General features: G+C 36.1%; 1 protein-coding gene and 1 long non-coding RNA gene across 5 annotated transcripts in view; one reads left to right on the top strand and one right to left on the bottom strand.

Annotated features, from left to right (window-relative positions):
- Positions 1–12,540, top strand: part of NR1H4 (nuclear receptor subfamily 1 group H member 4) — an 85,245-nt gene extending 72,705 nt beyond the window's left edge. For all 3 annotated transcript variants that reach the window (XM_023504410.2, XM_023504409.2, XM_012550594.3), the window contains 2 exons: positions 10,887–11,000; positions 12,154–12,540. In XM_023504410.2, the coding sequence (XP_023360178.1) occupies positions 10,887–11,000; positions 12,154–12,395 (356 nt within the window). In that variant the 3' untranslated portion in view covers positions 12,396–12,540. The remainder of the gene's footprint in view (positions 1–10,886; positions 11,001–12,153) is intronic.
- On the bottom strand, positions 31–8,295 carry LOC116419217. 2 transcript variants are annotated; one of them, XR_004229468.1, is made up of 3 exons: positions 8,256–8,295; positions 7,365–7,461; positions 31–7,021 (listed from the first exon to the last, which is right to left on the bottom strand). It is a non-coding gene; the product is annotated as an uncharacterized LOC116419217 (long non-coding RNA). The 2 variants fall into 2 exon arrangements; XR_004229467.1 differs by lacking the exon at positions 8,256–8,295 and adding an exon at positions 7,767–8,225.
- Positions 12,541–14,301: the final 1,761 nt, after the last annotated feature.

Below are 14,301 nucleotides of genomic sequence, written 5' to 3'. Positions count from 1 at the left end.
AACTGAGACTGAGAAAGGCTGTCACATATCTAATAAATATCTGAGACAGGATTTGAATTTAAGTCTTTCTGACTCTATTGTGGAACCTCTCTAACCACTGCCACATGTATTATTCCCATAAATACTCATGGGCAAGTATTATTTTTAGGTCCATCATGAGGTCCTCCTCCAATGCTTCATTATGATGTAGATGGTTCCAAGTTCTCAAAGGCTACTGCAGAAAAACAGAAGCTCTGATAGCTTCTACCAGTCAATCACTCAATAAACATTTATTAAATACCTACTGTTTTCTAATCACTGTTCTAAGTACTTGATCACACTTGCAAGGTTCAAGGACAGTTACATGATGAGACTCTGTCTTCCTGGGACTAGCTTAACAAATTATGGAGAGACTCATCAACATTGGGCCATGATGAATTCTCTAGTCATAGCAATTCTGGTTTTTTTTTAAATGGACCCTCTGAAATTTGGGGAGGTTAAAGTGACTTTGTTCATGAATACAGAAATCAATAGAGAAAATAAAAGTATAAGAATTGTGTTTCTTTCTGGCCTTCCTTCCCTTCTTTTCTCTAAATTAAAAAAAAAATCTATCACTCTTTTCTCTCTTTTCCTTTTGGGCTATCTTTTCCTCATTCCCACTTGTTCTCTTATACCTCTTTTAGGAAAAAAAAATACAAAAAAACTCTTCTAACAAATATACACAGTCCTGGAAAACAAATTCCCATCTTGAATGTTTCTAAAAAGTCTCATTCTGTAAAAGGGTACAATCCATCACTTTTCTGTCAAGGGACATGTAACAGACTAACATACCTCCTCTGAATCATAGCTGGCCATTGTATTGACCAGAGTTCTCAAGGTTTTCAGAGTTATTTTTCTTTATAATAGTATAATTTGTGAATAAATGTACATATTATATGGTATCCTTGTTTCTTATCCCTCCATCCATTAGAATGTTGGTACCCTTGAAGTAGAGACCATGTTTTTGCCTTTCTTTGTATCCTAATGCTTAGCACAGTATCTGGGATGTAGTAAGCCTCATTTAAATGCTTACTGACTGGACTGACTTCTTATCCCTTTGTCCCTATTGTTTATGATACAAAAGTTTCTATTCCCTTAGAACTTCTCTCTACAGATCAATTAAAAATCAATAAAGATTTGTTAGGCAAAGTTGAAGAAGAGAAAATCAATGCAAAAATTTAATGATTAGGAAGGTGGAATTCCAATTTCTGGGAATAATTAACAATTATGGGGCTGGTATTCTGGATAAATTGAAAGGTGGGAAGAATGGTTGTAATTCAGTTATTCAAGGGACCCAAGCAAAGCAGTTCCTGAAGAAAGCTTCACGTTAGGAACTATACAAATAAACCTGCTACCAGCTGGTGATAAGATATATTGTCCAAATCCCAGTCATATACAAGGACAATGAGAAGCCCGTGGTGCTTTGTTATTTTATCTGTCATGATGCTCACTTCCATTTATTAATATTTATGGATTTTATTTTCTAAGTTGAAATTTTAGAACACTAACAATGAAAACCAAAACAAAACCTAACCCAGATCTGGGAAGATGACCTTTCAAAATCACTTGATTCATATGTTAATGCACCTCATTTTTATTTTCCATTGTTCATTTCAGCTTGAGTAGCATCCATGGCTCATAGCTGCCTTGTTTACGCCCACAGGACTCTTTATATAAAGTAATATGAAATTTCTTTCTGTGTTCATATCCTTTCATACACTTTCTATGACCAAAAAACAAAACAAAACAAAACAATTACAGATACAAAGATGCTGTCTATAGCCTCACATTTAATTAATGGGGAGCCCAGAATTTATATTAATTGTGCTTTAGAAGTTATGTATTACATGAATTGTAAGGTATCCACAATTTTTAAATACAATAATTCTAAGAGAATTTTAAAATAATTGCTTACTTTCAAATGAAAATAGGACTATTCATACAAGAGTTTGATGTATATAATAAGGCTAATTTACAAAGAATAATAGCTTATGATGTATGTGGTTTGCAAAGCACACTTTACATATGCTACCTCTTTTGATCCTCACAATTACCCTGCCCTATGAGGTATATGCTATTATTATTCCAATTTTACAAACAAGAAAACTGAGGATCAAAACTCAATTGTTGTCATTTAGCTGAGAAATGTCTGAGAGAAGAGTTGAATCTACGTCTTTCCTATTCTAAGTCTGGCACTCCAACTACCAGTCAATCTTTCCTTGGATGGTTAAAAAACTGAAAGAAATATAATAGCTAAGTTGCAAAGGATTATCACTGGACTTCTAGAAATATAATAGTTTACCTTACAATATTTCAATTAGCTCTTCTTGGTTTTGACTCCATGAATAAAAATTATTCCTCAAGATAAGTTCTTCACCAGAAATCTCATCATCATGGGGAGTCCTTCAGTTTTGGTACTCCCTACATCTTCAGTACCCTCAGTTGCCTCTATTGCTTTGATTGAAGGCTGGAAAGCAGAGCAATGAACTCCTCCCAAAGGTTTCTTTTATAGGGGCTCAGAATTTCTAGCTACCTCTTCACTTTCCACCAGCTGCTCTGCTTGGTTTCATCCACAAACATCATATCTTCAGGCTGGATACTGTCTGACCCTCTCTAGACTTACCTTTTCAACTTCCTTTTCTTCTGCTATTAGATTATAAGCTCCTTAGAGCAGGGAATGACTTTCTTTTTCTTACTCTTAGCTCCAGGGTTTAGCACAGTGTCTGGCACATTATTAGCACTTGATAAATGCTCATTGACTATTGATCAAGAAAAATTGAACAGAAAAGAATACTAGCACTCAGCAAGATGTTAATTCTTCTCATGTTTTTAAAGGGCTGATATTTGGAGTTCTCTATATGCTTCTTGGCCCCAAGGGGCAAGAAATGGAAACAAAGGGTGGAAGTTTCAGAGATAGATTTGGTACTTTGATGAAAGAAAAAACTTCCTAAAGACAGGAAAAGAAAGGTGTCTAAAAGGGGAAAAAATGGAAGAGGCTAGCTTGGGAAATGAATTCCCTATCACTGGAGATCTAGGAGTAAGTGGAGGTTGGGTCTCCACCAGTCCAGGATATTGTAAGAGATATGAAAATTAAAACAGATGATGGTCCTTGGATACCATTCTAGATCCAAGATTTCTGGTGAAGAATTTATCTTGGGGGATGCATGGCTTCTATGTATGGAATCAAAACCAAGAAGAGCCACCTGAAATGTTGTGAGGTAAATTATTCTATTCCTTTCTGCTGGCTACTTTTACAGACAAATTCTACTGGTACTTTCCCTCTCTGGGCCTTCTCTTTAAAAGTGAAAGGCTGCACTGCATGACCTTTAAAGGGGTCTTCCAGCTTTATATTTATATATAAATATTTGTTATACCTAAATATTTAGGTTATATCCAAATATATTATTTATTCAGTGATCAGTGAATTATTTTCTTGAACATCCCAGCATGGATATTCTCTTATTCTTCTAATTCATTCTCCCTTAGTCTTATCTTCCTAATGAACAATTCAATTTGATAAACATTTACTAAATGTTTACTAAGAGCACAATAATTCATTGCTGGGAAGATTAAAAAATGGAAAAGAGAAAAGGTTTTTTTCCTTTAAGAAACTAAAACTCAATACTCTAGAGAGTAATGGGGAAAGACATATAGTCAACAAATACTCACCTACTTTGCACAAAACACAGTTCTGTCAGCTATGCAAAAATAGAAATAATCAGGCAACAGTATTAAGTGCCTATTGTGTGTCAGGCACACAGTACTAAGTGCTGGGGTTACAAAGAAAGGCAGAGATCAGTGCTTGCTCCCAAGGAGCTCATAGGCTAATGGAGGTAACGATGTAACTAAATATGAACAAACCATATATGGACAGGATAAACTGCAAATCGTCACAAAGGAGAAGGCAGTCGCATTAAGAGGCATCTTGTAAAAAGCAGGATTGTGGTTGGGATTTGAAGCAAACCAGGAGACAGAGATGAGGGGGGTGAGCACAGGTATGGGGGAAACAAGGAAGAATGCCTTGAGATGGAGACATATTGTGGAGGGATAGGCCCTATCTTCATAGAGCTTGGAATATAGAAGCAATATAGTTAACAATATAACTAGATGAATAAATACCCAAGTAATAGCACAGGTGAAGTTATATAGAATTCCATGGGAAAGTATTTAACATAGTACATAGACTATGTAAAACTTACTTTATATTATATGTTTATAATTATTATCATTATATATATTTATATATATAATTTAGTATAATAATTATACATATTTAAGTGTATTTAATATTATGTGCATCTACTGAACATGAGATAATGGAGCTGGATCTGAATGGATCATCAGAATGGGTCAAAGAGTAACCCTGGAATCAGGAAGATATAAGTTGAAGTCCTCTGCCCAACATCTACTAACTAGCTCTGTGGCCATGGACAAGAATACCAGCAACACTCTAACCCTACAAAACACAGCTGGGTTGCCAAACAACATTGGTGAAAGGTCCTTCTCCACAGTAAATCCTCTACCTCAGGGCTTCTTAGTCATTTCCTACTTAAGACTGCTTTTCAGCCAAGAAATTTTTAGGTGATCTTGTGTACATAGATACCTAAAATAGGTATACAAATCAAACATTTACTGATAATAATAATACAATAAATTTATGAGTTTTATATTCAGTTATGTGACCCTGTGTGGGGTTGCAACTCACAGTTTGCTCTACATCAGTATTATCAGTTTCATATTGGAGCAGATAAGGCTGCATGTTGTCTTAGAAAACCACAAATGAACATTATCTCTGCTGTATTACATTTTCATTTATTTTGTTACACACTTCTGAATTATATTTTAATGTAGTCAGAATGTGACTAGGAGCTTTACAGGGGCCTGATTTTGTCATCTCTCTTTACGTCATGATATTCAGATAAAATAAATGCTACTAGGTTAATAACATTATATCAGAATGCAATTGAGTAGAAAGAGAATTCGATTTGGAGGTAGGGGACCTGATTTGGATCCTTCCTAGTTCTGTGGTTCTCTACCTGTGTGTCCTTGGATCACTAGAGTAAGTTAGTCAACAAGCAATTAAGTAGTTACTATGTGTCAGGCACTATACTAAGCCCTAGGGATACAAAGTAAGGCAAAAACCAGGCACATCCCTCAAACATCTCACTTTCTTTCGGGGAAAAGGGAAACAACACACAAACAACTATGCACTAAATGCTTTTACACATGTCTGTCTATGTTCTACACATACATGTATACGTAGATAAACATATGCATACCTGCTTGTTCTTGTTCAGTTTTTTCAGACATGAAAGAGATCTGCATCTAATCCATTCTTACTAGTGCGTTGAAGTTCTACTTTTTAAACAATAATAGTCAGTAAAATTTATTAAATATCTACTATGTGTCAGGTACTTTGCTAAGAGTTGGGGCTACAAATAAGAAAAAGAAAGTTCCTACCCTCAATGAGCTTACAGTTTAATGGGCAAAAACAAAACACAGAGAAAGGAGGAAAAAGTCAGAAGACACTTGTCATGGAAGCATGATGGTTGCACAGTGAGAACCAAGCAGAGCGGCTAATGGTAAATTAAATTAGCTAGAAATTAGTCTGACCAATCTATAAAGGGAGGGTTTAGAAAAGTGCAGTGCTCTGTCCTCCAGGCCTCCAATAAGAGAATGCTAAGGAGAAATTAGGAATCAAAGCTGAATCTTGGTGAATCACCAAGATAATGAGATTTCAAGTGATGATCTTATCCTGGGGGAAGCAGGATGTTCCAAGCAGAGCAGCTGATGGAAAATGAAGATTTCAGTTTTAAGATTGCATGTGGCCTTTTTCCTTAAGGTCAACATATAAAGTACCACAAGTTTCTACTTGTGACCTCTTTTCACCTGAAAATTTTTTATGCAGCTCCAGACATATAGGTATATACAATAGGCATATAAATCAAACATTTACTGATAACAAATATAATTACACAATCCCCCCATTCAGCTATATGACCCTATGTGGAGTCATGACCCACAGTTTAAGAAGCTTTGATCTAGTCCAGTCCCCCTCTTTTTATAGATGAGGAAACTGAGACTCAAAGGTTAAGTGGTTTGCTCAAGATCACAAATGTATATCCTGGAATCATAGATTAAAAGCTAGAAGAGAACTTAGCACCAACTTGTTCAGGGTCACACAGATGGTTAATGGCAGAGTCAAGATTCAAACTCAAGTTGAGTGATTCCAAATGCAACTCTCTAGCCTACCTCATAACAACCCTAAGTAAAGAGATACGTGCTACTATTATCATTACTCCCCTCCTTCTCTCTTCCTCTTCCCTCTCCCACTGATCTTTCACAGGTAAGGAAGGAGACTCTGAGTTATTAAGTTTGGAGTAGATCTGTAATTTCACTTGTATAAGAAATTCCCAGTGAATACTAGTGCTAATCGGCATCTGCTCTGCAATTTTATGGTTTTATAACAGGGACTCTTAACCTTTTTTGTATCATGGACTCCTTTTGGAACCTTATGGACTCCTTGGAACAATGTTTAAAAATGCATAGGATGTCAAAAGAAATCTATATATACATATATATTCTACAGTTACATAAGGATTATATAATTATATGAAAATGTAATTATCAAGGTATTAAAGAAAAAAAGTTATTGAATCCAGATTTGAAAGTTTCTTGGAGCATTAAGGGGTTAAATCCCTCCTTCAGACAGTGTCAGAGACTGTCTTGGAAGCTGGGTCTTCCTCAGAGGTTAGCTCTCTATCCATTGTTGTCCTGTTACCTCTCAGGAATCTTGTACTTCTTAAGTCATTTGACGAGATCAGAAAATAGATATTGATGTTTAAAGTCTATCGGGCAAGGCAATATTGGTGTATGACCCTTACTCCTTGCTTTTGAGGAAGCAGGTGGTGGTGGATCACTTGAGGTCTGGAGTTCCAGACCTCAGTGGGGCTGACACTCACTGGGGTGTTCGTGTGGTAAATCTGTCACTGATGTGATGAGCCTAAAGAGGGACAAATGAGACCAGGTTGAAAAAATAAATCGATTAGACCTGTAAATATCTGCTCCACTTCTAGCCTTACCAATAGTCTCACTTAAAAAAAAAATGAATAAAAGCATGCTTGATTCTTCTATCATTAATTAAACTGAGAAGGTTATTTAGATTAGCCCCAAACATATTTACAAAATCAGCTTACGACTTTAAAACAGATTGATTTTAGAAAACAAAGGAATTACAATCTGTTCCACAGAGGACAGTCTGGTTTTTTAATGATTAAACCATTGAAGAAACAAGAATCTTTTGTGAATCAGTAAACAAAGCTTCCCAGATAAGTAGAACACTCAACTGATTCATACTTGCCCAAGTAGAGCTGGTTCTTTGTTGTTTTGTTAGAGAATGGTGCCCTCTTGTGACCAAACTGCTAGTTAACCAGAACAGCAAAACTGTAAAACATCATAAAATAAAAGGGAAAGAAGTTGGGAATATGGAAAAGGTGGCCACGATCCCTTTGGGGTGACAGGATTTTTACATCTCATAAAAGTATTAGTTTCATTTTATTCTTGAATTTTTAAAAATCCTAGTTTGTATACTGTGACTACAAGTAATTTCTAAATTATTTCTACCGATCACCTTTTCAAAATCAGACCTATTTTTCTATCCCCTATAACATTTTACAAGCTTTAAAAAAAAAAAAAAAAGGCATTTTACTTTTACATAAAAATTCAGTTGATGACTATTTATTACTTACCTGCTATGTGCCAGACACTGTGCTAGGTGCTGATGATACACAGATGAAAACGAAACAGGATATGTGCCCTTGAGTTTACATTGTTGATTTGTATTTTGCCATTCTGTATATGCATCTTTAGGGACAGCTAAGTGGGTCAGCCCCGGAGTCAGGAGAACCTGAGTTCAAATCCAGCCTCAGACACTTACGAGTTGTGGGACCCTGAGCATATCACTTAAGCTTGTTTGCCTCAGTTCCCCATCTATATAATGAACTAGAGAAGGAAATGACAGAGATCTCCAATATCTTTGGCAAAAAAACCCTAGGTAGAATCACAGAGAGTTGGACACAGCTGAAATGATTTAACAACAATATATGCCTTTAAAATTTAACAGAGATCATAACTGACAATAATAATTGTTAGAATCCTTACAAAGTGATAAGTCAGTTGTCTAATTTAGCATGGTACTTAGCAAATTCTCTAGCTCACTAATGTATTTAAGTACTCACTGGAGTTCACACTTTTGGGAGATTCACAAGTCAGAAACCCACAATCCCACTCTCTCAGAGGAGGAGTCAACCTTTGTGTTCACACGTTTAAGAGATCATATATAAGAAGCTCTTGGAGCTTCAGTCAGTTAGTCAGTTCGGAACATTGCCAAGAGCCAGAGAGGAGCACTCTGGGAGATACAGAAGCCCACAAGGTCACTCTTGGAGGCGAAGTCAGATTTATTCCATCTTCCTTCCACCTTTGTGCTGGCTGGAGGCTGAAGAAAGCAGAGGCAGAAGCAAAGGACAAAGCCGCAAGAGCTCTTGGAGAAATAAACGTTTGGATTTTATCAGCTGGCTGTATTTGGAGTGATTATTACTTTGAACTGAAACTAAGGCTGCCTCCAGACAACCTCCCCAAGAAACCTGCTCCCAGAGAAAACCATTATATTTTAAAGAAGAGAACACCACAATTTCATTTTCCCAATGTAAGTCTGAAGGCAACTATAATCAAATAATCAGGTCAGATGCCATCTCTGAAGAAAAAGGCCAAGATAAAATTAGAAAGGAAGCAGTTAAAGATTTAGGTCTTCAAAAGTGATTCATTTCAGACCAGTAGGCCTTAATGATGTCCCAAGATACTTGGCTCGCCTCTTGGGTCATTGGTTAGAAGACACTTTTATTTTAGAACCAGTTGACAGTTGTCATCTTCAAAGACTTTGCAAAAGAATAGGGGAGTCTAAACAATACTGACATTTAAACAGCTAAAAAAAAAAATTACTTTACTAGAAAATTGCAAATCCTTCATCTTAGTACCTGAGAAATGTAGTGGAATCAATTATCAATCCCATTTGTCAGTCCCTAGTAAATCTCGGGGTGATCGATAACAAGCCATCCATCTTTGTAAAAGACAAAGCATGTGATATTCATCTAATTTCCATGGGATACAGACAAATGAATGATATGGTGTTGTTTACCAGAACTTAGCAGCCCATGGGCAGCAGAACCGGTATTCCTGCCTATATTGTTTCAACCAGCATATACATAGCCTAGCAACATCATTAAACTACAGACAATGGAGGATGCTGGCGATCACAGCCCTCTCTGACTTAGCCATGATTGTCTCAGTGCTTAGATTCTGGCAGAGAGGGGTTCTTTATTTATTGTGGAGAATTATATAAGGAAATATATTAGTTAGTGATAGTGCATCTAATGAAAGTATTTAAAAATCAATAAATGAATTATTTTACTAGAAGAGGCAATGAGACAGAATGGTGAATTTAAAAGTCCAGAAGACATGGATTGCAATCTTGCTCATTTATTCATTCATTCAACAACACCTACTGCAAGTCACACACTGATTTTGGGCCATGAGAATAAGGAGAAATAATCTATTTAACCTACAAGGTTTGTTGTAAAGCTCAAATAAGTTAATATATATCAAGTGCTTTAAAAAAATCTAAGGCAACATATGAATAGCTGTTATTATCATTATAACAATGTACAGAAATGATTCTAGACTTAATTCAGTTCCACAAACATTAATGAATTCCCTGGTAGTTAGTTGGCACAGGAGAGAGAATACTGAGCCTGGAATCAGGATAATGAGTTCATATTCAACCATTTGGGAAAACTCCTTAATCTCTGTTTGCCTCACTTTACTCAAGTATAAAAATAAGGATAATAAGAATACCTACCTCCCAGAGTTGTTGTTAAATTCAAATGAAAATTTTAAAACACCTTATATAGTGGCAAATAGGTGCTGTATTATTAAGATTAAAATTATTAAGATATTATTTTTAAGCCATGACATTAGGCTGCTTCCCTTTGTCTACAAACAGTAAAATATCTGTTGAATGAAGAAATGAATAGAAATATAGAACTGACTTCTTAACTAGTATTGACTCAGTATGAGACAGACTTTGGTTTTCTCTAGATCAGGTTAGTCCCTAAGACTACAAGTCAGAGGTGTCACATCTCACAGATGATGCTCCTGATTAGGGACAGAACTAATTAAAATGTAATTATTTAAGAAATATATAAAAATACATTAGAGCATACATAGTGTTAAAGTGAGGTTTACACAGTCAATGTATGATCTTGGGGATCGTCATGGTGTAATAGCTCCTTTTGATATAATTATTCTAAGGCACAGAGAAGGTATTGATCTGCCATGGTCAAGATTTCCCTATGCCCATGAATCCTAGGTCAAAAAAAATTTTTTTATAGTACTTACTTCACAGGGTACTGAACCCAGAAAGGCTCAGAAAGATGATATATATAGGGAATTTTGTAACCCTTAAAGTATAAATGGTATATTATTATTAAAGATAATAAGTATATGAAAATATAGAGGGAATTTTAGCTATAAAATGAGAGAATTTCACAGTTCTTGTGGAAATGCAACTGATTAAAATTCATTATCCAGCATGCCTGAAATGAAGGCAAAGTTATATAAATGACTAGACTATATAATAATGAAGCAAATCAATGAGTCTGCTGGCTGACTTTCCTTATCTTAGATTGCCTTTTGTCTGTGACTGGGACAATGGATAGACACGCTTCTTTGTATGTACCTATACAGTTATACCTTTTGAGGTGTTCAGATCTTCCAGTATGTATTTTTTAAAGATATGACTTTCTCCCCCACAGGTATATCAGATGAATACATAACTCCTATGTTTAATTTTTATAAAAGCATCGGAGAGTTGAAAATGACCCAAGAAGAATATGCTTTGCTCACAGCAATTGTCATTTTATCACCAGGTAATGACAAAATGACATTCCATATCTTAATTAGCTATGGGTAAAGGGTATGTTCAGTGTAGGGTACCACAGTTTAAGAAGGATCTTGGTTAAGTTGAAAAGGGACCTGAAGGAAGGAAGTGGGGATGCTACTCTGGGAGAAGTTAAGATCAAAGGAGACATGAAGGCTGTTTTGAAGACCTATCAGGTATAATAGTGATAAAACTAATTCTGTTCACCTTTTAAGAGTGAGGAACAATGGGTAGAAGTTTTAAAGTGGAAAATTTGGACTTAATATGAGAAAAAAGTTACCAATTATTAGAATTGTCTGAATTTGGTTGTGAAGAGCATCTAGAATTCAGGGATCCTCAAACTTTTTAAATAGGGGCCCAGTTCACTGTCCCTCAGACTGTTGGAGGGCTAGACTATAGTAAAAACAAAAACTTTGTTTTGTGGTCCTTTAAATAAAGAAACTTCATAGCCCTGGGTGAGGGGGATAAACGTCCTTAGCTGCTGCATCTGGCCCGTGGCTGTAGTTTGAGGACCCCTGAGATGTAATGGGTTCAAATTTCATTCTTCCTCATTTCTCTGTCAATGTGGAAATATAGCTACCAAGTGTTAAATGTATGAGGTTGGATTTCAACTGAGGTCCTCCTAACTTCAGGGCCAGTATTATATGCACTGTGCCACCTAGCTGCCCCAAAGACTGGCTGATTTCTAAGATTTCTTCTGATTCTATAGTTTTACAAAGGAAAAGTAAGGGAAAGCTAATAATTTATTCTCTACTATCTTTTTCAAAACGTTGAAATAAATTAATGAATATAGAAAGTGATATTATTCAAATACATTTTAGAATAAGAATCCAGAAGATGTCAATTAGCCAGGAGAATCAAGATGGTGGGGTAGATACTGTTGAGAGTTGGAATCTGGAAACCTTGGTATCAAACTCTTCTGACAATTATTACCTTAACCACTCTGAACTAGTTTCCTTCTTATTCATCTTATGAATGTTTTAGTTGTGATGGTGAGTTTTCCATTACAGCTGCTCCATATTCCATTTTCAAAATATCTAGATTTTCAAAATATCAAAATACTAGAAGTAGATATCTTCCTACTTCTGTCCAAATGATTACTTCCATCTCAGCAACTTTCTTTATTTCTTATCTCATACTAGACAGACAATATATAAAGGACAGAGACTCTGTGGAGAGACTTCAGGAACCATTGTTGGAAATCCTACAAAAATTGTGCAAGATGTATCAGCCTGAAAACCCCCAGCACTTTGCCTGCCTTCTGGGACGTCTCACAGAGCTAAGAACATTTAATCATCATCATGCTGAGATGCTGATGTCCTGGAGAGTAAATGATCACAAGTTTACTCCACTCCTCTGTGAAATCTGGGATGTCCAATGTTAAATTTCATGGTGGGGTGGGGAGGAGTCTGATGGTAGGGAGTAGATCACAATTTATTTTCATAGGAATATAAATTAGTTTTATGACCTCTTTATTGCATTTGTACTTAGATTTCACACTGCCATTTTGTTCAGTATTTATGGAGTAATTAACCATTTATTGGAGCGGAAGATCTCCTCGTTAAAAAAGCTCTTTGGGGATGATGGTCCACTTATAAGAGAGACTCACTTTTTGAGACAAGTTTGTCCAGTTTGGGAAATTTCACATGATTATTGTTTCAATTTTATTTGTTGCAATGGGAAAAGCATTTGTTTTGTACCTTCACTTCCCTGTACTACACAGATTTTTATTAAAGGTATATGACCAAACACACTGTAATCATCTAACGAACAATGTCAACATGAGCTTTTTTTGGGATTTCAATACATGAAACACACTCTTTCTTGGATGGTAAAAAGTTGTTTTATGTGTGTGTGTGTGACTATGGATAATGAAGAGGGAAAGCTAGTTAATCAGTGAGTATTTATCCACAGTCTGTCAAGCATTGTATAAAGAAAAGCAAAAGCAATCCTCTCCTAAGGAGCTTACAATCTAATGGAGGAGACAACATATAAATAACTATGTACATTTAAGATATATAAAATATAAAAAGAAGGATTATTTAAAAAGATGACAATATGGGGCAAGGGCAAGAAATGAGTTGCAAGACTACCAGGAGAGGTCCTTTGTAGAAGGTGGGATTTGAATTGAATCTGACAGGAAAGTCTAAAAGTGAAAGTTAGGAGGGAAAACATTATAGATAGATAGTAAAATATCAGGGAATGGAACTCCATGTCTAAGGAAGGTCATTGTTATTATATTATCAAGTATATGAAGAGGAATAAAGTATAAGAAGACTGAAAAGGTAGAAAAAAGTCAAGTTGTGAAGTCAGAAAAAGATTTTAGATTATATCTGGAGGTAATAGGGAGCCATTACAGTTTATTAAGTAATAAAGGGCTGAAACTCTGAATAGGTGCACTGGAATCAGATAACCGAGAACTTAAGGCTAATTATCTATTGGACAATATTCTATTAGCATATGCTTGGAAAATGGCCCTTCTCACTATTCTGTGCTGGCTCGATCTTTTGGCATATACAGATGATTGTAGGAGGGATTAGGGGATAGAGTAAGACAAGCCAGAGTCACTTTGGCAGTGGACGAGGAGAAGGGAGGTTGTGGAGATCCTGCATCCATCCCCTTCACTTCTCTCCCTAAAGACCAAGAATAAAGACTTTTGCTTATCCTGACTCTGGCTGATTCTAAGGTACCCAGGGTGCTAACTCATACTTCACAATTAAGTAATGGGAATGGCAAAGTCAAAGCTATGTTTTAGGAAAAGTATTTTGGTAGTTGAGTGGAGAATGGATTGGAGAGGGGAGAGACTTTGAGTCAGGGAGATCAACCAAAAAGTTATTGTAGCAGACCAACTATGAGGCGATGGGTTCTGTACTAGAATAGTGACTGTGTGAGGGAAATAAAGGGGATGAATTTGAGAACTATTGTGGAGGTAAAAATCACAAGACTTGGCAAAGTTAAGTATGAGTGAAGAATAAAGGTTGTGCGTGGGGGACTGGGGAAGATGGGGTAAGAAGGAAGTCAAGAGGAAGGGAAGCATGTGTGTATGTGTCTGGGGGTTGGATGGATAATAGGTAGGGAGTGTCCAATAGTTGATAGAACGTTGAGACCCTAAAACTAGATATCCTGGGTTCAAATATTGCCTCTGATGCTTGCTCCCTACAAGACCCTTAGCAATTTATAGAACTTTCTTGAGCCTCAGTGTCCTTAACTGTAAAATTAGGGGATTGGACTAAATGGTATCAAAGGGTATTTCTAATCCCTCTTTAAAACAGAAGCTCTTTAAAGGCAGG

This window comes from Sarcophilus harrisii, chromosome 5 (genome assembly GCF_902635505.1).
Source record: "Sarcophilus harrisii chromosome 5, mSarHar1.11, whole genome shotgun sequence".
Classification (NCBI taxonomy): Eukaryota; Metazoa; Chordata; class Mammalia; order Dasyuromorphia; family Dasyuridae; genus Sarcophilus; species Sarcophilus harrisii.
This window is presented reverse-complemented; position numbering and strand designations above follow the sequence as displayed.